Genomic DNA, 24,604 nt, shown 5'->3' on the forward strand with positions numbered 1-24,604 from the left:
TAATTTATTTTTTGTCTATTTTTGGGAGCACTTGAAAGTGAAACGTGCGATTTTAGCTTAAAAAATCGCTGTTAATTTATTTTTTAAAAATAGAAATAAATTAAAAATTAAAAAAAACTCTTCCTGATTACCTGCGTATTTATGTTGAGAGTTTGTGTTAAAAATTTGAAAAGGATCGGTTCAGTAGATTTTGAGTTCTGATGTTCACCGACTTTCAAAATAACGTCTTCGGCAAAATCGATTCAAAGTATTTTTATACGTGAAAATACGTCCAAATATGGCTGTTTAAAACGCTATAACTCTGTTAGTTTGACTTTAATTGACTCAAAATTTTTACACAATGTTGTCGACACATTGGTCATTCAGAAAAAAATAAAAAAAAAAATGTTAAAAAAAAATTTTTAAAACCTTACCCCCCCCTTAATAACTTTAGAAAATATTTGTTCATATTTATTTTTAAAATTTAATGATCTTACATGTTTATTTTCAACACTCATAACGAAATATGACAGATGCAAATGTGATTAATGGATTCCCATGTAAACTCCCAAAGCCTGTGAAGGATATCGCATTGTGGGTCATCTCGACGTGTCGGATTTAACCTTCCTTTCCCAAATGGCTTTGTTTCATAACGATCACAGGTTCACCTTCATTCTAGCCCGATCAAACATTTCCGTTCCCAGACTTTCCATTTCGCGGTGATATTTCCAGAGCCAGTTTTGTTAACAGTTCATTTAGGTTTATTTTTTTTTTCTTTTTTGTGATTTTATAGACCAGCCCGGCAAATCTTGACGGCTCAGTTCTCTGGTTGTGGCAGAAACTCCCGCGCTCTAGAGACGTGACGCAATCGGTTCGCATCCGTTGAGCTATTTCAAAACTTGTTGCAGGCTTATTAATTTGGCTCGGAGCACCGAAAGCACAACTAAAACAAGTTGATTTAGGTGAAGTCATTTGCGTGCAGCCAGACACTAAACACTGAAACCGAACACTGAACACGGCAACAGAAAAACAGCGAAACAACGAAACAGTTCAGAGATCAGCTCGGGGCACTCAGGAGATCAGAGTTTGGAGTCAAGTCGGTCTTCGACTGTTTGTTGTTAGTTGCCTTTATTTTATATACATTTTTTTTCTTTAGTTTTAGTTTTTGTTTGTGTTGTTTTTGGTGGCGAGTTCCAAGCCACGCCGCACGCCTGACAAATTTGCGCAAATAATAAAAACAGATTTTAAATGCCTGGAAATTGAGTCTGCCATTGCGGCCTTAAATCAGTTTCTACCCCGGCGAAACTGACATTTAGAGCTTTACTGGGAAAACGGCAACGAGAGCCCAGCTCGGCGCTCAAATAGGAGAAACTTTATGGGCTTTGTCTATTTTCAGCACATTATTATTGCTAAAAATATATGTTTTTCTCAGCTTTAATTGTATTCATTGCGTTTCTTTATTTGGTCGTTAGGAAAGTAACGAATACATTGCACGGACATGCATTGCAAAGATACTTCCTTATGATTTATCGATGTTTTTATGACGACAAAGGTGTGTAAAAATTTTAGTTAGTGTCGAAATGTTTGCTTTTGCTAACAAATTTATATTAGCGGAACAAATAGGAAAGCCAGGGAGCTGGTAAAATATCTTTTTATACCCTTGCAGAGCAAAGGGTATTATAATTTCAGTCAGAAGTTTGCAATGCAGTGAAGGAAACACCTCAGACCCCATAAAGTATATATATTCTTGATCAGCATCACCATCTGAATCGAAATATGTATGTACGTCTGTCCGTCTGTCCGTCTGTCCGTCTGTCTGTCTGTCTGTCTGTCTGTCCTCCTGTCGGTTTCTATGTAAACTAGTCTCTCAGTTTTAAAGCTATCTCGCTGAAACTTTCCCAAAAGTTGTGTAGTTGTTGCACGCAGTATATATGTCGGAACGAGCCGGATCGGGCGACTATATCGGATAGCTCCCATACAAGAGAATGAAATAAAAAAATTTTACACCGTTGTTTTTGATCAGATCGACTTGATTCCTTCCAGATGGCGTTTTCTAACTGCTATTGAATTTCGGATTAAATTTTATCAAAATCGGATAACTCTATCATATAGCTGCCATAGGCGAGATCAAAAAAAAAATATATATATATAAATAATGGAAAAAACATTATAATGTCGTTGTTTTTAATGCCAAAAGCATGATTTTTAAAACATAAAGTTTTTTAAATACTCTAAAGTTGAGAAAAAAATTTCATAAAAATCGGAGTACTATATCATATAGCTGTCATAGGAAAGATCAAAAAATCTATATAGAAATAACGGAAATATAATTATAACCTCGTTGTTTTTCATCAGACAATAATGATTTTTGGAATATAGAGTTTTCTAATGAGTCTTGAGTTACAAATTAATTTTCATTAAAATCGGACGACTATATTATATAGCTGTCATATGAACAATATGGAAAATTAATAGAAAAATCGTCATAGCTTCGATGCTCTTTAGCTTTTATGTATTTTGTTCGACATATTTAGTAACTGCAAGGGTATATAAGCTTCGGCTTGCCGAAGCTAGCTTCCTTTCTTGTTTGAATGAATATTAATAGGGTAAATCGTTATCTTTTGAACACATATACTACAGAAGAGAAATCAATATTTTCTTTTACTGAACAAAAACTGGTTCATTTAAAAATACTACTTTTTGTGAAACATAAAAACGATATTAACAATTGTCATTGCTTTTTAGAACTCCAGAAGTCACAAAGTAAATTTTACACGTATTTCGGCGAAGCCCTCAAGGTTTTTGCTTAATAACTTATATAATGACTACTCGGCTCTTCTTATGGGCATAATGAATATATTTTTCATAGGCCCATTTGGTAAGAAGACAATATATACCTCCATTGTTATTCTTTAACCTTCCGGAATTGTCTCGTAAGCGTTTCGCAGCGGCACAAAAGTTTTTAAATTATGGCACGCCCTAAAACTTGAGCAACCGCACCGGAAACTCTTGCCCATTCGATATGGTCGATATGGCTGAGCAGAAGACTAGCCCTAGGCAGTAAATTTCCCTTCCTCAATTCGAAGCGCCGGCACCTCAATCTCAATCTACATAATTCACACTTCATTGAGCTTCGAAATTTACGATAAAATACTCGGCTGCACTTATCGTTGCTGGAGTGGAATTCTTGAGGCTTCCCCCATTCATCAGTAGGCATTTCCCCATTCATGTTCTCTGCGTTCTTCCATCAATTCACGCACTTTTCCCCAGCCCTGCCCCAAATGCTTTTGGCCCCTAAATCATCATGTGCCTGCCTCTCGTTTTTAGTTCATAGTTCTATTCAGGGCACGCTTCGCATTGGTTCTTCTTATCTGCTAAACTTTACAGACCGAACTGAGGCACGTAATATTAATTAGCCCAGCTCGAACTCGTTCGAAAAACTCAAAAATTAATGCCCAGTGGTTGTTATGTTTTGCCTTCTATACTCTACCCACAAAAAAAAATGGAAAAAGTCATCGTGCAAGGGAATTTTTATGAGACACTTTTTAGTATGCAAAATGCAAACTAAAAGGGTAATGCGAAAACAAATAAAAGCAAACAAATATAACAACACAAAAGAGAACAACAGCAATTGAGCTTGACAAAAATATAAAACAAAATATTGCGGCTTTGTCTTTTCATGTTTCACACTTTTTGGCAGCCCAGCAATTAAATTGAAATTAGCCTGCATTGTGAGTAAATTAAGTGATTCACAGAGAGGTGTTGGTGGACATTGTCTCGCCAGAAACTATATTTAGATCTTGGGCAGCAACTGCCATTATACGTGATTATGTAAATTAGAAATGGGTATATTTACCGATCGTAAGAATAGAATGTGCGACATAAATAAAAACCCTTTTCTATCTGAAAGTGTGACTCAATAAATTGAATGAGTTAATGGAAAGTAAATAAAATGTATAAATAACGAATAATTGGCTATGTTAACCTTATGGCATTTGGCATTGTTGCATAAAAATCACTACACCTCAAAACATGACTTTAACCATTTAAATACAGGCTATGAAATTAGCAAAATATCAAAGGTACTGCCGGCTTGAAGGTTTTCGGGACGAGCCATTAGCCAAAAACTTTAAGGTTGCCTAATTTTTTGCTCATCACGTGGGGCAGCACATCAATTAACACTTCAAACTTGAACTTGTCGGCCCAGAGTGACGTCATGTCGAGTGGCAATTTGTGCAATAAACAATGGAAAGAACAACAATAAAATCAGGCAACCGAAAAAGCTTTAAAACATCGGAAGCCGCCGCCGCAACAAAAGGACAGAACAAAATTTATTTAAAATTTAAATTCTTATTCATCCGCTGCGAAACGAGTTGAAATATCACCGAAATGCTAACAAACCGAACAACTTCGATCGTCTCTGCATAAAGGGTTCCATGAACTCATAAGTTATTTATACGTATTTTGGGCTTATCTAGGGCCACAACTGCTTCCTGGCCAAAAACTTTCGGAGACTTTGGCTTCTTTTCGAAAGTCATCAATAACAGAAGCGGGGGGTAATAAAGAAAGAAAGAGACACGAAAATAGCAAATGTTGCAAGTTGCAAGTGCAGTATGGTTGTTGCACTTTGTGGCAGTGGCAGTGCTTGTGGCAGTTGTTGCTGCAGTCTGGGTCTAGTCTAGATGACGCCCTTAAAAACGGAACCGGGCAACCTGTTAGGGGGATTTGTTCCCTCGGCTCGTTACGGGCCATTTATTTTCATGGGAAGTGGTCGCGAATAAAGGGAAACGCCACCCAAAACCCTGCCCCAGCGACCTTGAGCGGGTGTTTCAGTCCATCGTCACCTCTGTCGCCTGTCTCTTTTTGGCCTGCCATCGCCCTCTCGCTCGCTCAGCCTCACGCACTTTTTGCAGTTCAAACTGGACAACCAGTTCGCAAACCAGTTCCTTGCACATTAAAAGCAGAAGAAGCTGAAAGCAACGCGGGGGCCACACTTAGAAAAAATTAAGCAACTTGATGGTCGGTTAAGAATTTAGATCTATCGAAGACAAGTTTAGTTTAATGCTGTTACTACTAAAAAACATACATGAAAATCGTCGTGTTCTGACTCAAAAAAAAAATGTATATAAGTAAGTTATATGGCGCCTCGTGAACTTTAAATTACCATAACCAGAATCTCTGAGCCGGTATAAGCAAATTAATTGTTTCACACACTTCTTCCTCTTCCCACGCTTAAGCTTTATGTTAAAATTTAATTATAACCCTTCACTCAAATTTAATAGAATACTTTTAAATATATGTATTATTAACTTCGTGTTGGAGGTGTGTGTAGCTTAAGGCAACACCAAAAAACATTCATTTTAATTTCATTTAAACACACGTGTTTTTGTAGTTCGGCAAATTAGAAAACCACATTTAAATTACTCAACAGTAATAAAGTTGTTTACATGCTTTGAAATTAAACGAAAATCCTGAGCTGTCACATAACTTTTGGTAGGTATTCAAGATGACTGTGTGTTTGTTTAGAAAAGGTAAAGGTTTTCCATTTTTGGAAATACATTACATTTTGATTTGAAAACAAACTGTCTTTAATGTCCTAGTGAAATGTTTTAGATTCCTAAGTAACTCCCTAAATTACAAGAGTCACACGCACATCTCAATTTTCTCGCCGTGCACCAATCGAAACTCACCTGAAATATCATATATCCCGAGTCGTACATCCAAAAGTCCTCGGGCGTGTGGCCGGGCTTGGTCAGCTGAATGGCCAGGCAGCGCTGCAAGATCAGACGGCAGCGCTGTGGACCACCGGGTGACTTGGTGCCCATTTCTGTTGCCTTTCTGCTGGCGGGTTTCTCGGTCTCTTCGTTTCTTGGCTGCCTTCGCCTGGCTTTCCCAGATTTTTTGTTAACCGTCTAAAAATAACGCCAAGTTGGGGCTTAAGGATCTGGCACTGTGTGTGTGTTTGTGTGTGTGTGTGTAAAAGGTTCTTTTAATGGTCAAGCACTTGGGTAGCAAAAAAAAACACACACAAAAACCGAGGAGAACGCGATAAGAACGAAACCCGTATTTGCAGAGTTTTATCTCTTTTTTGTTGTTGTTTTGCTCTTGGCCTGGCTACATTTTATTTTTGCACACTTTTTCTAAGACCGGACTTTGTGGCTTTTTGGGGAATGAACTTTTCACATCATCGACGTTATTATCCCAGCATCTCGAACGCGACGCCTGCGCACTAACTCACTCACTACTCAGTACTCGTTCAGGGTACTCAGTGAGTACTCACTCACTCACGCTGCGAAATTCGAACCGAACGGGCCGAGTGGAGAATTCGAACTGAAGTCGCGGCGCCACTGGGTTTTACTCCCCATTCGCTCTCTGTCGCGGCCGCTCTCTCTCCCTCTCTCTCTCGGTGTGGGAGAGCGGCATTGGCGCTGAGCGCAGTCTCCACTCGCCAACTCTTTGGAGACCTGAAACGACACAAAAATCGGAGAAGCCGCTTTTAAACCTTGATTATTAAATCAATTAGGTGTAGTAGCCAAATAAAAAACGAAAAAAATACAGAATTCATAAACTGAAGTTGGGCTGCCGAGATCGCAATCTTGTCGCCGGTTTGTCTGAGAGACAAACGGGCTCTGCTCCTAATAACATCATCACATCATCATCATAGTCATATCATTATCGTTAACTGTAAGCCGTGTTTGGCAACTGTTTTTTAGCCAGACAGTGGGACCTCGAGGATTGGAATGATAATTCTTATGATAAAGCAGTTGTCAAGTTTCAATAGTGTATATATTGATATAAGAGATTAGCAGAGCTTTATTGGGTTATTTTCCATATTTGGTAAGTATGATTGAATGTGTTCCTAATGCTTTCTATGAAATAATAAAAAGGGCCTTGTTCTTTATAACATTTTAATTTTTTTAATTTCAATAATTACAGCACATTAGTTGGTAAAAAACAATAACGTCTTAAAAAGTCCCTTTGTTACATAATTTTTTGCAAAAAAACTTTTGGCGATCCCACTGTAAACTAATTTTCAGCCATTGGTTTTTGCATTGACGGTTACCTTTAGATATTTTTATGTGCCTTACAATCTTGGCTGGCGCTTGGAAGTCATTTCCTGCCCGAATTTGCCGGATGTGCAAACGACTAAAAATGGGTTAATTAAAAACCATCTAGCAGTGATTTTATTTGGGCTGAGTAAAGTCATTTGCCCAAAAAGTCGTTCTCAATTCCGTAGATCCCATTCAGAACCCTGCGGGCACCATTTTCAGAAATGGAGCGCATGCGAAATCTAGGAAATGTCAAAATAGTCTGTCGCATCCATAATTGCGTATACGCCATGTGCGCCGACTGTCAATCACAATTCTAATGCAAATTCGTTCGCTTTCCGCACTGTCCAAATGCATTAAGCTGACTGTCTTTTGCCCGTGCGTCAGACAATCGGAATTTGCATAAACAATTACGATTTAACGAAATTACAAGATAGGGCGGGCGGGCGAGCGAGATTTATTTTAATTTCCATCACCCGTAGCCACATCTGTGGCACCATTCATCTTCCGAATTCGGTCAGAGCGCGCGCCACATCCATAACAAGAAAGTTTAGGGGAAGACAGGGCCAAAAGCGAGATTCGTTAGGTTTGGGGCCAATTAAATGGTGAGATCATCGCCCACATATATACGACTCTACCTTTACGATTCCCAGCCACAGAGATCGAGTATGGAACCCCCTCCCTTTTGGGCATTTTCTTTTTATTATTTATTTATTGCGGCTTGTATTTGTCGACCCATTAAGCGTCGGCCTTTGTTAGAAAACACGTTTCTTCTGGCCACATTCCAAAAAAATAAGAATTCGCCAGCAGCTCTTGGCTCTTGGTTGGCCGTCTTTTGTTTGTCTTACAAATCACAAACATTATGAATTGGTGAAACGCTGGCCGAGCTCAAAAGGTGCTAAAAAAATTAGCATAAATTATTATTAACAATTATAACCAGCAGTCACAGCTTGAGCTCTTAAGAAGTCCGACAGATTTAGCATTTCTGAAGACTTGGCCGCCGGCACTTTTATTTTAACCAGCCAGAAAAATATGTCAGCTTTGCTTTTTTCCAAAGCAAATGCGGATTTAAAGAATCTAACAGCCAAAAATAATATACCTGTCACCTGAAACTCAGATTTTTTTTGCGAAAAAAAATTTGACAAGGGTATTCAAAACTTCGGACAACCTTTCTTTTTTGGTTTTGGCTTTTTGTCTAGCCGCGGGCTTTACTTAAACTTTGAAGGCTTTGACTCGGATTCAGTAATTGAATTTGCACATAGCCATGTTGAAGTAACATTTGGAGAGGCTTTTTTGGACAAGAGACCATTTGCGAATGCTCAAAACAATCGAACAAGTCCTTGAAGATTTACCTTGAACTTCAACTGAGGATCGTCATTATGTTTTTAGAATTGCGCGAAAAACAAACCGATCACGAATTATAAATTGACCAGCATTCTCTAGTGGTAAACTTGAACTATGATTTCCGGCGGAATGAAAGTAGTTTTGAACCATTCTGACGCAATTTAATATGAATTTTGTTTATTTAACACCTCCGATGACATTGGCAAAACAAATAGCTCAAATGTTAAATTCTATGTGATGTTCACTTTTATCAAGGCTACATTTTTAACTTCAGGTTACCCATTCCTGTATATGTATATATTATATTAATTTTACAATTTTCTGATAATTTAATATTCTTGTTTTCTTGTTGATATATAAATAATTTATTAGTTAACTATTCTGAAGTTATGGTAATTCTGTGAAATACATTTCTTGCTTATGGCATGGTTTCCTGCTACATTTTTACCACTCTGAGCCGCCATCACACCACCGAGCGATTGAGGTCCTTTTCTTCATTATAATGAGGCTTTACGCTGCCGCTCACCTACATCTACACCCCCGTTGATAATATTTGACAGCTTACTTTCAATTGCGACATCTAGTTAGCGCAAATTTAAGAGCGAAATAAAACAACACGATCGCATCGAGCGGATCGAACCGGGGATCGTTGGTTGCTTTGAATGGCTGACTGGATGGATGGATGGATGAATAGCTTAATGAAGCAAGAGCCTGTTCCGCGGTTCGTGGTCCGTGGTCCGTGGTCACTCAACGCGATGCCAGGCACTCGGCACTCGATCCGATCCACCCGCAAAGCATCACCCAAAAAAAAAAAAAGAAAAACCCCTTCGCACCGCTTCATATTTCAGTTTTACGGTTCAACGACAACGACTTTGCGGGGTTTCTAGGGGGAAAGCAAGGGGAGTCGTCGATCCAATTGCCGCAATGTGGCAAAGCAATCGATTTAAGCGCCGCATAAATTGAAGCCGGGGCTCCGACTTCGAGGAAAACCAAAAGGTTCCTCCATGTACAACATGATGAATTGTTTTCTTTGTCGACTTGTCGACTGTTGCGCCGCTTGTGGGCAACTTGGAAACTGAAAACTGAGCACAAAACTAAAAAGACTGCCAACTGGCAACTGAAAAAAGCTGAAAACAGGCAACTGGGAGATCGCTGAATGATGGAGTGGAGCTGGGAATGGGGAATGGAGTGGGAGTGGAAGGAGGAGGAGGCGGCGGTGGAAAAAGTGGCGCGGAAAAATTGCAAATTGTATCAAAAAATTTAAATTTTCGCTTTCATTATGCGGCGGCAGCTCGCCTCTCCAGCGCTCTGCTAATAGACCAACTGCCATTGTGTTTTCTTTTTGCCTGGTTTATATCTTTTCTCTGCCAACGAGGCTTTTCCCTATTCAATTTTGACAGGCGCGTTTTTACCCAAATAATGAGCTGCATTCGCGAAAAGTACAAATAAGTGAAATAACTTAAAGCGTTTGAATAATGCTTGGTTTTTCCACCGGTTAATAGGGTTGCTTACTCCCCCAATTTTACACAAGCTGCGTGTACTTGATTTTTAATCGGTTATTTTGTGCAAAACCCAATTAGTGCTGTATAAAATATGAAAACAGTCTTTCCTTCCCCAATCTGACATAACTGTAAGACTTTGTGGGACCACTACTCGTATACGTGATATGAATTGTATTTGCATTAAAGCTGATGAAGACTGAAATCACCAATGAATAATTATAAATCTGCTGCAAAAAGTAAAATGAGGAACACAAACTCGAGTTGGGATTGTGGGGAAATGCCAATCCGAACACAAAAGCAAATTTAAGAAATGCCAAAGATGCTCGACGAAGTCAAGAAATGACATGCCCATGTGCTCCTCGCGGGATGGCATCTCGTAGACGTGGAACTCTCGTCCAGACCACGACGGAAGATGCAGATTGCACGCGGAGAAGGAGACGGAATCGGAGTTGGAGTTGGAGAAATGTCTGCCAGGCGGAGACATTGCGGCAGACGATGCAATAACATTAGGAATTTCGTCATATCAAAACCTCCTATCACTTGTATACTCTTTCTAGAATTTATTACTCTCAATATTCATTTCACCTACAAATAAAGTGTATTACCTTTTCAATCATTATCATTATATATATCATATACAAATTATAAACTTGTTCCACAACAAATCATTCGCTTTATATTGATTTATTTTGATTAGTCATCAAATCAACAACTTCCTTTAACAACATGCAAATAAAACTACGCTAATGAGCAGGTGTGTAAAAACTGGAAAGTTATGGTCTAATAAAACAGAAATCAGCATCATAAAAAAACTAAATAATCCGGGTATTAATTTTTTATTTTTTGAAATAAAAACCACCTCACTAAGTGTGGATATAGATTTAAAGATCAATAAGATATTTTAGCCTACCAAACCGTCTTTTATAAAAGGTGATTTGCTTGTGAGCTTTTTTTTAGGACCAAGTCAATATACCCGATTTCAGATGCAATTGTCAACAGAAGCCGCCAACAATAACCATTGATAACAGCAAAGTGGTGAAAAGAAGCAGCAGAAGCGACAATACAATAAGCAGTCAACACACACACACATACACACACACACACAACAGAGATTCGTTATGCAAGCATCCAGTGCGGCGCATCTTCAATTTCAGCATTCTTTCGCCAGTCTGCGTCTGCATACTTGCCGCTTCTGTTTTCCCGCTCCCCCTTCCCCTTCCCCTCCCCCGCCCCCTTCGCCACCCAAAAGCAGCTGGAGCATTCACATTGATTGCTCTGCCTGGCTGGAGCTTCAGTTTTAGTTTAAGTTTGCCGCGTGAAAGCAACCAACACAGCCAACAAATAAAACCGAAAGGAAAAGCGCAAAAAAAAGTAATAAAATCAACTGAAATTGCTCAACACCCGGCGTAAAGTGATAATGGTTGGATTTATTTATTTGCTCACTGCTGGGAATACCAAAACCGAGTTAAAGACTCTTGACAGCATTTACGGGAAGCGTTTATCAAAAGTCGTTTCATTAAAAAAGACATTGCGTTAATTTTTATTTCAGGGTGTAATGTGGATTTCTTAACATTTTGTAGCAACTTGTTGGTTGGTCTTTATTTTCGGTTTTTTTTTTACTTTAAGAATTTTAAAAATTTATTTATAAGATTTCTGACAAATAATCATTAAATTTCTTTTTTCTCTGTACTTTTAAATTCATAATTATTTATTTGAGCATTCTAACGACACGACAAAATATTTAATTCGCCTAAAATTTCAAATGATTAAACCCAGACTATTGGCTGATATTTGATACCGCCACTCTCTGTGTGTTAATGCAATTTGATCGGCGTTTTGGTCTCGGTTGGCTTCCCATTAATCCTTGGCCGCAACGCAGTCTTCCTCGTGTTTTTATTGCCGCAGTTGATTGTGTGCAAGTTTTGTCTTTTTCCTTGTCTCGTTTGTCAGACATTTGACAGTTGTTTGTTATTTTTGCACGTTGACTTTTCTCCGTCTGCGTCTGTGTGTCATGTGTCTGTGGCATATTTTCCATTTTTCCCCATTTTCCGTGCCCCCACAGAGGTTGCCTAACAGACGCCCACTGTCCCATCGACCCCCCACCTCCCAAATCCCCCCGCTGCCCCCTTTCTGTTGCCACATTTTGGATTTCAATTTTTATGGCAAGTCAAATTTTTGTATCTTTTTTCCTGCGGACTGCTGCATTTATTGCCATTTTCGTAGTGAGTCGAGGAAGTTGGAATTTGCATAGAAAAATGGAAATTAACAAGACCATTTGACTGGCTGTCCATCTAAGTCGGGGTCTTTCTCTATGCCCGTCTCTTTCCCCCCCGGTCGTATAATTCGCCATCCTGCTCTAGTGCCAAATGTTTGTTCGTCCTGTTTGTACATTTGTCCGTGTCTATATTTAGCTTTATGTAAACATGTTTGACCAACTGAACTGACTGAATGACTGACTGCCTCAGTTGGGAAGGTAACTCCCCCTCAAAGCCGACTTCCCTCTCTTTCTGTTTCCATATCGCCATCTCTTTCGCTGGCTGTGATGTAATCTCGGTAATGCATGCGACAAACTTTCATCTCGAATTGCAAAATCCACGCAATACGAAACAAAAGATCGCAAAGATTGGCTTACACTGTTTGAATAATAATTAATAAATAATACTTAATTCGATATGGCATTCCCCAAAAGCCTTGTTCGAAACCCCTTATTTTTGTTTTGTTTACCTCGTAATCGTTTGTGATTTTTGGTGTGCTGGGGATCTCAATCTTTGGCTTACGGCAGCTGAGGTGAAATTTGTGGCAGTTAAGATGTTGCTGACGTTTCCCACGTGACCTCGAAGACAAACCTCACGTACAAGGATTTCTTTTTCGACTGGGCTAACCAACCTACACCACTTATATAAGTAAGTATTTAGGTATCTTGTGTAGTGGAAAGCGAAAATTGATGCATGCATCGTCATCGCCATCAAAATTGGTTTCCTTATGGATTCCAATATTTTTATAATCCAGTCACGGAAATTTCCTTAATGGAGAGAGAGTTCCCCTCTAAATAATGTATTCCGTGGGCAGTATTCTCTCAGCAAACAAAAATGTCAAATCCTCCTAAAGTTCCAACTGATGTCATAATCAAATATCAGCCGACAGCTAACTGAAAAGGGTATCACTGGGCATCTGCAAAAGTCAAATTGGTGCACGTTCATCCGAAGCACTGAGAAAAAATTATCAAACTAGTCTCGAGAGTAAAGTGTTTCAAAATTTAATGTAAAGAAATTTCTTCGTTGGGATGAATAAAGATGTATTCACAATTTCAAATGGCTATTGGAAATTATGTTATGATTTCTTAAATCAGATTACAAGTCGTTAACACCTTTTTAATTTAACAATTAATTGAAAAACAGAACTCCTAAACTTATTTTAAGACCTTCCATCCAAATATACATATATGTATGGTATTTATTGCTAAATCATCCTAAACATTATTTTTTCTGCTGACACAAACTAAAAGCAAATGCGCCAAATTGATACACAAAACCCAAAGAGAGCAATAGACAGTAGGAGCTGGTTAGTTAGGATGCTGCTGTTGATGATGATGATGATGATGGGAAAGCGATGGTGTCAGAGGGGAAAAGGGGAGAAGGGGAAGGAGTCACTAGCAGAGCACGACGAATTTAAACAGGCTTTTCAGTGGGCGAGGGGGCGGCCGGAAAAAGGCAGGAGGCAGCAGTCAAAACGGACAGCAAATACAGTAATTAGATCACAAAACAGACAGTCAAAGAGAGAAAGAGAGTGGCGAGAGGAGGGTGCGGGGATAGTGACGAATAAAACGAGAAGCTGGAACGTGACTGAAGAGAAGAAAGCCAGGACTGGAAATACGAAAATACAAAAAAAAAAAAAAAATAATAAAACGAAGTGAAAAGTGAACTAGGAAGCACAAGGTGGGTCAAGCTATTGACTGAAATTGATTTTTTTGTGTTTCAATGAGTAGCGTAATATTAGTTTTTATAATGTATCAAACTTTAAGCAACTTAAGCCACTCCTGAAAATATCATACAAAAAAAAAACAAGTTTACCTTAAGGCAACCTTAAACTATAATCGATTGTCTTTATCTTTTAAACGCAATGTTGTCTTTTTAAACCGAAAAAAGTTAATGAAAACTCTAAACTTAAATCATAAACCGGAGGTACATTTATAACATTACCAAAAATGAAAACTAATAATTTGATTAAAGATAGCATTACCAACGAAAATTAAAATTCATTTGGTCTTAATACCTCTAATTCCGCTACGAAGTAGATTACTCATACGTGATGTTGACTTTGCTGGCCATTGTTCATTAATTAGCTTAGTATAATGCTTTTATTTATATAATTGGCTAGCTCCACTAAAAACAAATTAAATAAATGATTTCCGTGAAGGATATGGCCTTATAAGGATCAAGCTATTTGGCAGCGTAACTCAGAGATAGCGAAGCAATCCCCCACCGCCCCCAAATCTCACTTCCTGCCAAGAAAAAGCAACGGAGTTGCATGTGAGGCAGCTTCCTAATCGACAATAACAAAAACAGCAAAAAACAACAATGGACAGATTCGTGTGTGCGAAAAAACTAAACTCAATTACTCAACAAACATAGTAACCTAGTTCATAAAAAGCAACTGCAACATATGCTGTTAACAGCAGCGGCCAACAAGAAAAGCAACAAATTCATTTTCGCCTTTGTTGTGATTTTTGTTTTAAGTTTTTGTTGGCGCTTTCCACGAGAAAAGTCCTTCAAGCGTGACAATCACATGGAAACGCTGGCCGCTGTTGTTGCTGATTTATCGTTTTCATTTTGCAGAGCTTGTTGGATGTTGTAAAAGGAAATGTCAATTCTGCTGCTGCAAATGTGGCTGCCCGTTTGCCAAACAATGCTGGCGAAATAAAAAAAAAACGCCAAAATACGGGGGAAAGGGGAGCAAGAAGGGTGAGGGGTACGAACAGCATGCACCCACTAATGTAAGTCATATAACAAATTTCGTTGTTGGGCTACTTGAAAAACAGAATTTCGTGTGTCTTGGGAGCTTGGCAGCTGGCCGAAGGGCACAATTGAAAAAAGATGGTTTATTGTTAGGCTGAAAGGCTTTGCAATGAGTTTTTAGATGTACATTTTTAAACTATTTAATAAAGGAAAGTGTTGGTATAAAATATGTGTAAGAAATTCATTTAAATTGATAAAATCATATTGGCTTATCCATCCTTTTTACACATTTAGGGAATATAAATAATTATTAATCTTTTAATCTTTTATTTTATATATTATTATTATTATTTTCTCTTAGTGCATTTAAAAACGTGGAATCAGATTTGGAGATTCTTGGCCGCCCTTCGTGGAGACTTTCTCCTTCCTCCGATTCCGATGCCACCGATTTTGCAGCGATTCGGTTCCTCCTTGCGTGATGTCCAGCAATGTGCCCAATCCTGTTTTCCGCCCTGCCACCCCTCCCCCCACCCCCCAATGCCCCCTTCCCTCGCACTTTTTGGACCATGCCAGAATTTGTTAGTTTAAGAAGAACAACAGGAAGGCCAGGAAACAAGGGGAAAGGGGAGGAGGCGACTCAAAGCAAAGCGCCGTTCCACTCTGGGAATGGGAATGGGAATGGGAACCAATGGTGTAGTACACATGGACCCTCAAGCTCTTTGGGGATCGTGAGTCAGCAGAGTTTTGGCAAAGAAATCTGCTAAAAATATAAGCTCCAATGATGATTTATTGTTTGACTTATTAGAACGAGAGGGAGAACAGTGATAGCAGATCGCTTTCATGCCAGAATTTATGCTGTTGACTTTTAAGCGGCGGAGCCGTGTCTTATTGGAGCTTAGTGACTCACCGCGGGCGAAAACTTTCCGTTCTTAGATATGGCGGACAAAAAGTATGTAAGTGGGTACTTTTTAGCACATACACTTGACTTTCATTAGGTGTTCTATTGTGACGATCGTTATTTTCTCAGAAGCTTGTTACGTGGAGAAAACATTAGAAGATTTTGTTATATTTCCCATGATACGTATCAAGTACTTCAATATTCTAACAGTTAGGTAACAAAATGGAAACCTTAACTTCCACATAAAGATTAAGAATGGATATGAGCGAATCGCTTGCTCCGGGCCAAATATCTCTCTCTCTTGGCCTTCTGCTGGCTTTCTTGGAATCGCTCTTGATCGGATTCCGATTCCAATTCGGGCTCGCATTCAATAACAGATTTATGCATTGGCCATGGCAATCTAATACGAGCCACAATAAAAGCTCGAATATGGCCATTTGGCAACACGTCAACAGCCACAGTAACAACAACCAAAACCAAGGCAATGAACGAAACGTGCCAACGTCTAAAGATCGTCGATAAGCCCAAAGAGAGGGAGTTATAGCCACACTGCGGTTGGTGGCGCGAACTCAGGAGGAGTCGGGAAAAGGGGGACAGCCAGGGTATGCAAAGAAAGTTTTATTTTCGGTTGCCCCAGGACCAAATTTGCCAAAGTGTTTGGACCCCACTTCAGCTGCCAAATCATTCACAGTAGCGTTAAATTGGGAAAACGCTTTATTCTTATGAGATATTGCATGCATTACAAGTTGCCAAAGTTAAAAAAATATTTATAAGTAAAGGATACGTTAAAATGGAAAGAATATATAAATAGTATTTAGGAACGGTTTGCAGAGAAAGAGTGTATAAGGTATTTAAAAGATTCTTGTTTAAAGACTGGAAACATTAAAAGTGAAGGTATTTCAAAAACCAATTCGAGCGCATCCTTTCATTAGAGAAATAAAAAACAATCTCTTTCAAACGGCAAGGCAACTTAGTATCAAAAAATTGTGCCAAATCCATTTGAATTGTTTTATACGCATGAAAACTCATTTGGGTGATTGGCGATCGATGCATTCAGTTTTAAGGTCTATAAATATTCATAAATGCATTCGCACATAAAGCCTCTTGAGTAAAAATCCTAAAACAGGATTTGCAATCCCTGGCGCTATTTTCCAGCAGTGAAACTTTTCTCGAAATCTGCATACAAGCGGCAGTAGCTGCTGCCTACTGTGAATGAGCAGCGATCGTGGGCAGCAGGAGGAAAACTCAGGTGACAGGAGGAGGAGTTGGGGGGCATAAGAGCCAGGCTGCCGCATTTGGTTGACGATTTTTATGGCTGGTTTTTTCATGGCGTTTGTCTTAACGGTTATTTCTCCTTTACTATTTTTTTTTGGTTTTTTTCGCTTTTTTGGTTGTTGACTGCCATTAGCAATTAATAGTCGGCACGAGAAATTTGCATTGCAAAAGGAAAGTGACAAAGAGGCGAAAAAAATGGGAGAGACGGTGGCAGTAGCGATCAGCGATCAGTGATCACAGATCACAAATCAAAGATACCAGCAAGGATGCGATAATTGCGTGAGTTTGCCGCTCGTTCGTTAGATGGGCAAGCTAATTTTTATGTATGTAGGCTAACACGCCGAAAAAGTGAGAGTGACACCTGTTACACCTTCGATGCGTGACCATAAAGATGCGTGTTTGTTTCGGCTTTTTTTGTTTTTGTTTTGGCTTTCATTCGACCATCGCATCATCAGCCTGGCGTCGGGGTGTAAGCCGAAAAGTGAGAGTGCACCTGTTACACCTTCGATGCGTGACCATAAAGATGCGTGTTTGTTTCGGCTTTTTTGTTTTTGTTTTGGCTTTCATTCGACCATCAAGCATCATCAGCCTGAGCTTCGGGTTCAATTTGATCCACCTGCCGGCGCAACCTGCCACCCGATCGATCTTTTTCGGGGCAGACGCATTAAGTTTCATGTGCCGTCATTATTTTAAATTATGCACACGAGCGAAACTCATACTCTGCTAACGGGGCTGCTAACGAAAAACTCAAAAAATAAAAAAAACGAGACTCGGCATAAGTCGAAAACTTCATTTGCATCTCGACCGGCGACTGTGATTTCTGTGTGTGTGCGGAAAATTGTTTAACACTTTTGCCCCTGTCTCTTTCTGGACTTAAATTTGATGGATTGTGTGGCCACAGGTTGATGATTTCATTAGTCGGCCGACAGGCCGCGCAGGTGAACCTGGATCGGTCTTGAGTTACAGCTATAACGAGGCGAAATTAAAATTCATTTTCAAAAGTATCTGAGGGATACATTCGAAATTGGCAACGGGTGTGGGTTTTCAGAGTTTCGTAAGATAAACTCGTAAATAGATTGAGTTATATATAACAAGGTTATAAGTTTTGTATATGGCGGTAAAAACTTACAAAAACAAACATTTTTTAAATGATATATGTACAATGTAAGTGGTTTTCAAAGAAATACTTACAGCGGCAACTTTTTTAACAAAGAACAATTTTGTGACGCCTCTTCAGCATTTGAGTTTAGCAATCTGAAATATAAAATTAAAATAATATTTTAACTCACAAATAAATTTATTAAAGATGCAGTTCTTCATCGTAGGCATTCAAAAACAATTCCACGTTGAAATAAAATTCCTCAACAATTGATTGTCATTTTCCCTCTACATAAATATTTAGCCGAATGAATCAGCGCGGTTAGCCGCTATATATCCATCGTAAAGACCGTGTAAATCAGATCAAATGGATGCGCCACCTTTGCGGCAAGACAAACTCATTTTTCATTGGATGGAAATACACGCCCACAAAGCAACTCCCACTTCGTTAGAAACTATTTCCACCCGCTGATGACACATTACTGTCACTCAGCGTTATGAGCTAAATTTATTGATGCAGCCCGCCGGTGCCCCACCACGTGCCCCTCGGCTCCCTCGTAATGTCTTTTTAGCCAGAAAGAATGTTTAATGTTTTCTTCGTGTCAGCGCATGCCAAAAAGAATTTTTTTTCAAGAGGCCTCCCTGCACGGGGAAATGTCACTGGGATCTTTGGCCCCCGGATTTTCCACGGAGGGAGTCGGGAAAAGTCCCCATGTGCAACGGAGAGAAAGAAAAACAAGACCGAAGACGCGACTCATTTCGTAATGATGTTGCCAGGAAAATTAGGAAAAAAAAGAGGGAGGAAAACCTGACCAAAGAAGCTGAAATAAAAACAAAAACGAAAAACGAATTCGCTGACATCTCGGCTAACTAAAAACACAGGGCGACAGGGAAAAGCCCCTGTAATTTATAGGAAAATTCCTTTGGAATTTATGTGCGGAATCATGACATAAATTAGCCAACCGAGTGTGGAGCGAGTTGCGTGCTAAAGTGGTGCGATGTGTGGCTGCTCGGTGGGTTAGTGGTGCAAATTGGGCTGATGCAACCGCCCGCGCTGGTATTTAGTTGAATTATCATAATTATAAGCAATTATACAACATTTTGTTAAGCGAATGTAACTAATCGTTTTATTTTCGCCTTTCTTCCCCAGCTTTCTTCGCTCTTCTTACTTTCTTCGTTCGTGCTGCTCTTCTTTTTCTATTTTTTTTTCTCAACTGCCTGTCTGCCGTAATCATTTAGTTTGAAATCAACTTTTGTTTTTAATTTTATGTAATTGCCGCTTAATCACAGAGCAATTAAAATGCAACGCCAGTTTCGGGGGCGTTTAAAGTTTGTGAAGCGTTTCAAGATCTTGGATTTTTCGGCTTTTGGCTTTTCATTTGCGGCATTGCCGGGCAAAACGAGGTCAAGAGCTTCAACCCAACCAGGAGCAACTGGCAGGTTGGGTCTGCTGCAACGGTTTTTCCAGCTCCATCGATGAGTCTGCATTGCGTCATCCTTCACAATTCGCTGTCCACTTGGCTATCCACTTGAGTTGCACATTTGTCCGCTCCATCTCGCTCACACGCTCTCCGCCGATCAAGTGCATATAATTATGCGGAATAGCCTATAGAGTAGGGCAAGGTATGGAGAGTATATTGGTTGCTATAAGGCATAATAATCTATCTGATTTTTAAATAATCATAATCCAAACAAGACATATGTAAAGAATTTGGGGGAAGTAGTTACAACGATCTTTGATACGATATTTCTCATAAGAAAAGCAATGTATTTGTGATTTTAATAAAATTAACAACTTCATGAATAAATCCTTTAGCTTTTATCCCTTAAAAAATCTAATAAATTCTTAATAATAATTCTGATTGATATCTGATATTTCTGATTGTAAATCTAGAGCATCTTTATGTCGAGTCTTTACTTGGTTCTTTCTCGCTTTCCTGGTGTTTCTGGGCCACCGAGGTTCGTTCGTGTTTGTTTTCCACAACTGGCGTCCATTTAAATTGTCTTCAAAAGCGCACATTACATAATTAAGACAGCAGCAGCACTACCAGCATAAGCAGATATAGAAACAGTCCGGCGTTTTAAAACAGACCGACAATGTCTGTCCGGCAGTTGAGTTGCCTGACTGACGGACAGGCCATCAACTCCAACAAAATGCTCAACACCTCGCCGAAGAGCCGGTGGAAAAAAAAAAACTAAATAAAAACAGAAAAAACTGATAAAAACAGAGCCGCTGGCGAGACTTTCCCGCTTGGAGTTTTGAGCGGACCCCACCGACATGCTTTTTTCGATGCATCATCGCATAATCAAAGAGTCATAAAAACCAATAATCATTATTAAGCAAAACAAGCCAATTAATGCAACAGCGGCTACAAAGTCGGAGGCACCAGCAGTAATTAAATGAAAATAAAACGCCAAAAGATTTGGCCAACATTGCAAATTGGCCAGGGGCGAAAAACAAGTCTATTATGGGATCATTTTATATTATAATTATAACAGCAGCCGACAATTCCCAGCTACCCGCTTTTCAAATATTTTTACTAATTTTGCCATTTGCGTGTCATAATAGAGCGATAAAACTAGCGGAAGGCCGGAAAGGAAGTTGCAAGTCCGAGATCTCAATGGATGGAAAATTTAATTACCCAAACACACAAAGCCTCCATTTTCTGGGGCAATCAAGTGGGTTTTAAATTTTGGGAAGTGTTCGTTGCTCTTAAAAATAAATTGATAACACTTGAAATAAAGATGTTTCAAGTTACTTCCTTTTTTTTGGAATAAAGTAAATCTTTTAACCAAATATTGATAATTTTTTGATTGGTAATATCAGGTAATGTAGTCTTAAACAATGTCTTAATAAATGTTTAATGAACCGTAACTCGCCAATTTAATTTAATTATTTAAACACACATTTTAATGCACACTTTAAAGAAACGCAATTAATTTGTTGCGAAACCTAGTTATTAACTTTTTATTTGAATAGTTTTCATTAAAGCCCCATGGAGAGTAAGAAAATTGTGCGCACGAAGCGGGAAGAATGCTGAATTCCCTGGTGTCCATTCCAATTAGCGTGGAAAATATAGTGGAAAAGTGTCCAATTGATTGGGCACTGGGCGAGGTGGAAATCAAACTCAGGTGGGACCGAGAATGGGTGAGAAATATTAAACGAAGTGCGTCCTGCCGCCGCAATTTACCAATCAAGTTTGCTCGCATTGAAAATTAGTGAAAGTTGCGCCCAAGTTGTAAGTGGCTTGGTGTTGGCTGGGTTTGCTTGGGTTTTTTTTTCTTTTTTTTCTGTTTTTGATTTTGGGCCTTTGGTATTGGCCACTCGGAACGGTAGCCAAAAACCTAGGGCAATATCGTGTCGGCGATCGCGGCCAATCGATGGCCAATGATCAATGATCAATGATTTCGGGGGAGAAGAAAAGGAAAAGGGAAATGGGAAAACCTCCCGCGGCGAGTGCAGGTCCGAAGGGCACCTGGAGGTCAAAGCTAATTGATTGGGAAAACCATTTCTCGATCCGGCTGCATTGGCCGCCATTAACAAGCATCGAAAACATATGATCCAAGCCATGGCCAATCTGGTTAATTCCATTAAGTGGCCCGCTGAAGATCCAGAGATTTAACAATAATCGGGTAATTGGTTGGGTATTAAGTAAGACTATAAATATTATGGGAAATCGTAGGAGAAATTGAAGTTTTCCATTTGTTTAAAGCTTGAAGCAGTTAAAGAAGAGTAATTCCTAATTAATGAAGTGTTCGCCTGTGAACATAAAAGCAACACTAAGGGCGGTTTTGTTTTACAATTAGCTATGGATAAATACAGAATTTCAACTCGGATTAAATAATTAATTATACAACGACCTACCTCAAATCCCAACAATCTGCTGCTGTTTTTTCCCATGACTAATTCAAACTATTTCCAATCTCCCAAACTCTTTCACCAGCTAACAAATTCAGTAATTCATTGTGCATTCCAGATTGAAACATTTCTCAGTGCGTTTCATCCCAAGTTTTTGGCATTGGCATTTCATAGCCCCTCGCCGCGGCTAAAAACTTGGTACCATTTGTCAAGTTTGCCTTTTCGAGTGCTGAATTTTTCATGTGCATTTAATTAGTTGAATTATGGCCGCGAAATGTGGCGACTGGCAACTTGCAGCGGCAACAGCAACAGCACAGCAGCATTAAACATTACAATCTAATAAAAAGTCGGAGAAAATAAAACTTAAAAATACAACTTAATGAAAATGAAGTAAACACTCTGCACGGCCATATTGTGCGACAACTTTCGCGAAATAATTTTTATTGACTCCCGTCCAGTTGGACAATGGATCGCTTGGGATGTCAGCCGCGAAAATCGCACGAAGTCACCTTTCCCCATTTTCCTTGATTATTTTGGCGGGTTTTTATTTAAAAGAAGATGGGGAGGGAGTGGGGATTATCTTTTGAATGTTTATAGAAAAAAGGTTTGCATCTCTGAATTGAAAACCAAAAGCTTAAGGCTGTTATTTTAGTTTATATCTTTATATCTTTACTTTTCTACAAAATTCTAAATAGTTAAGTTACAGATTTGGCAACCATCAGGACTTATCAATCATCACAGCTGAAAGCGGAAACATCTCCCCGAATTCATTAGAATAATTTTGAAAAGGTAATTACCAGACACGCTGATTACCTCTAATTGCCTAATACACCCTAATTGGGCACTCTCAGAGTTCTCAAGCCTTTCTCCGCACTTCTCGAGTGCGTAAGGTGTATAATGGGTAGGAAAACATGGACCCAAGACCCATTGCTGGGGGCGTGAGCTCGGCTCCGGGCTGAAAACTTAATTGAAACTCGGCCCAGTTCCCCAGTTCGTCGATCCGGCCAACCGCCAGCGCATTAGACGTATGAAAACAAACAAAAACCGAGATACAAAAAAAAAAAAAAAATAAAACCGCAGATAAAAAGATCTTGAGATTTTCCACAATTACTTTGTATTTTTTCGACGGCAGCGGCACAGGCAACAACAACTTGACCCAGTTACATTTGTTGATGTTTTTTTTAGCATTTGTGTCTCGTTTTAATTTTGTTCTTCAGCATTCAGCATTCAGCTTACTGTGATTAGTGACAAGAATCGTTGGTAATGAGTGGTGGTAGAAAAGTGTAGAAAAGACAAACAAATTTTTTGTGGGTCGCTTTTGTTTCATTTTCCGAAATTGTTGGACCATAATTAAAAGATTGCCAGCGTAATTAGCCATCTCGGCTGAGCCTAGCCAAGATTTATGTGCAGAGTGTAAAGTTCAAACATTCGAAGTGAAGTTTACTTGGGCAAGGTACCACCATACTATATACTATATACTATATACCCGAGGTAAAGTAAAGGGCGTAATTAATTTTGAAGGACAAGTTTCGGAGTCATTAAAAACGAATTTACTGAGGTCACTGTATCATACCAAGAGTTCATCGAAGCTTGACTGCTCTTGGGCACCAGAGGAAAATTCTCTGACGACAAGGGATTAGGTTAAAACGTAGGAAATTGTTAAAGTAAATTAACAAATAATTCTTAAGACAATCCGGTACTTAAAAATAACTCGGTTTAAAGGTATTTTTCCCAAATTTTCATCGGAAGTGTTGCACATCTTGCATCGGCACTTCCGGCCAAAAATTATCTGAAGATCTCAAGCTCTCATCAAACAGCTTCTGGAATTCTCCCGCAGACACTCTTCACTTAGGTGGCTGGGCACGTGCTCCCCGATTGGAGAATTGGAAATCTTTCGATGACGCCGAAGAAACCGAGACCCCAAGCGAGAGGGAAAGTGAAACGCTGATACCCCCGTACATCAACAAAAAGTCTAATCAGACCCACTGCAACAACAACCAAAATAACAACAACAACGAAAACAGAGCTTGGTAACAAGTACATATCATGCTCAGGCTTTAAAGATTTAAACTCTCTTTCTGTGTCATTGACAGACGCGTCTCGTCTTTCGTCTTTCGGCTTTGTTTCGCCGTGGCTGTTTTGACTGACAAATGAAAATCTCAATTGGCTATCGCGAGACAATCAAAAGCCGAAGAGACAAACAGCCATGAGAAGTCGTCTGTCGGCGGTTGCAAACTTTACACACATTACGGCCCGGCCAAAAGAAATGAAATGAAATGAAATGACAACAACTGCAGCGCAACATACGAAAATGTACTTTCACTCATCGGCTTTTTATTTTGTTTTTGTTTTTGTTTTTTTGAAAACGTCATCGTGTCGCAGATAAAATAACAAACAAACCCCATTCCCCTTCCCCCACCAAAAAAAAAAGAAAAACAGACAAAATGCAAAGATCCCCGGCTGATTGATGTCAGCCAAATCTCATCTGCTGCGTTTTTCCCAGGCTCAAAGGAAAAGGGGTTTTCATCTGGTCAGCGGTTGTCACTTCAAAGCAGAATGAATGGACTTTGTAGCACCTCAACACGCCGCACATCTCCTGCTTGTTCAGAGCAAACTTGCCCAATTAAATGCAAATTTTCTTGTTT

The 24,604-nt window shown here is 39.3% G+C and overlaps 1 protein-coding gene across 1 annotated transcript in view; it reads right to left on the reverse strand.

Moving 5' to 3' along the window:
• Positions 1-24,604, reverse strand: part of LOC108093063 — a 58,351-nt gene that overhangs the window by 21,576 nt on the left and 12,171 nt on the right. The window contains exons 2-3 of the mRNA XM_017192972.2: positions 18,194-18,256; positions 5,670-6,443 (exon numbers count right to left, since the gene is read on the reverse strand). Of these exons, the coding sequence (XP_017048461.1) occupies positions 5,670-5,804 (135 nt within the window). The 5' untranslated portion in view covers positions 5,805-6,443; positions 18,194-18,256. The remainder of the gene's footprint in view (positions 1-5,669; positions 6,444-18,193; positions 18,257-24,604) is intronic.

This window comes from Drosophila ficusphila, unplaced genomic scaffold (genome assembly GCF_018152265.1).
Source record: "Drosophila ficusphila isolate 14025-0441.05 unplaced genomic scaffold, ASM1815226v1 contig_106, whole genome shotgun sequence".
In the NCBI taxonomy this organism is placed as follows: Eukaryota; Metazoa; Arthropoda; class Insecta; order Diptera; family Drosophilidae; genus Drosophila; species Drosophila ficusphila.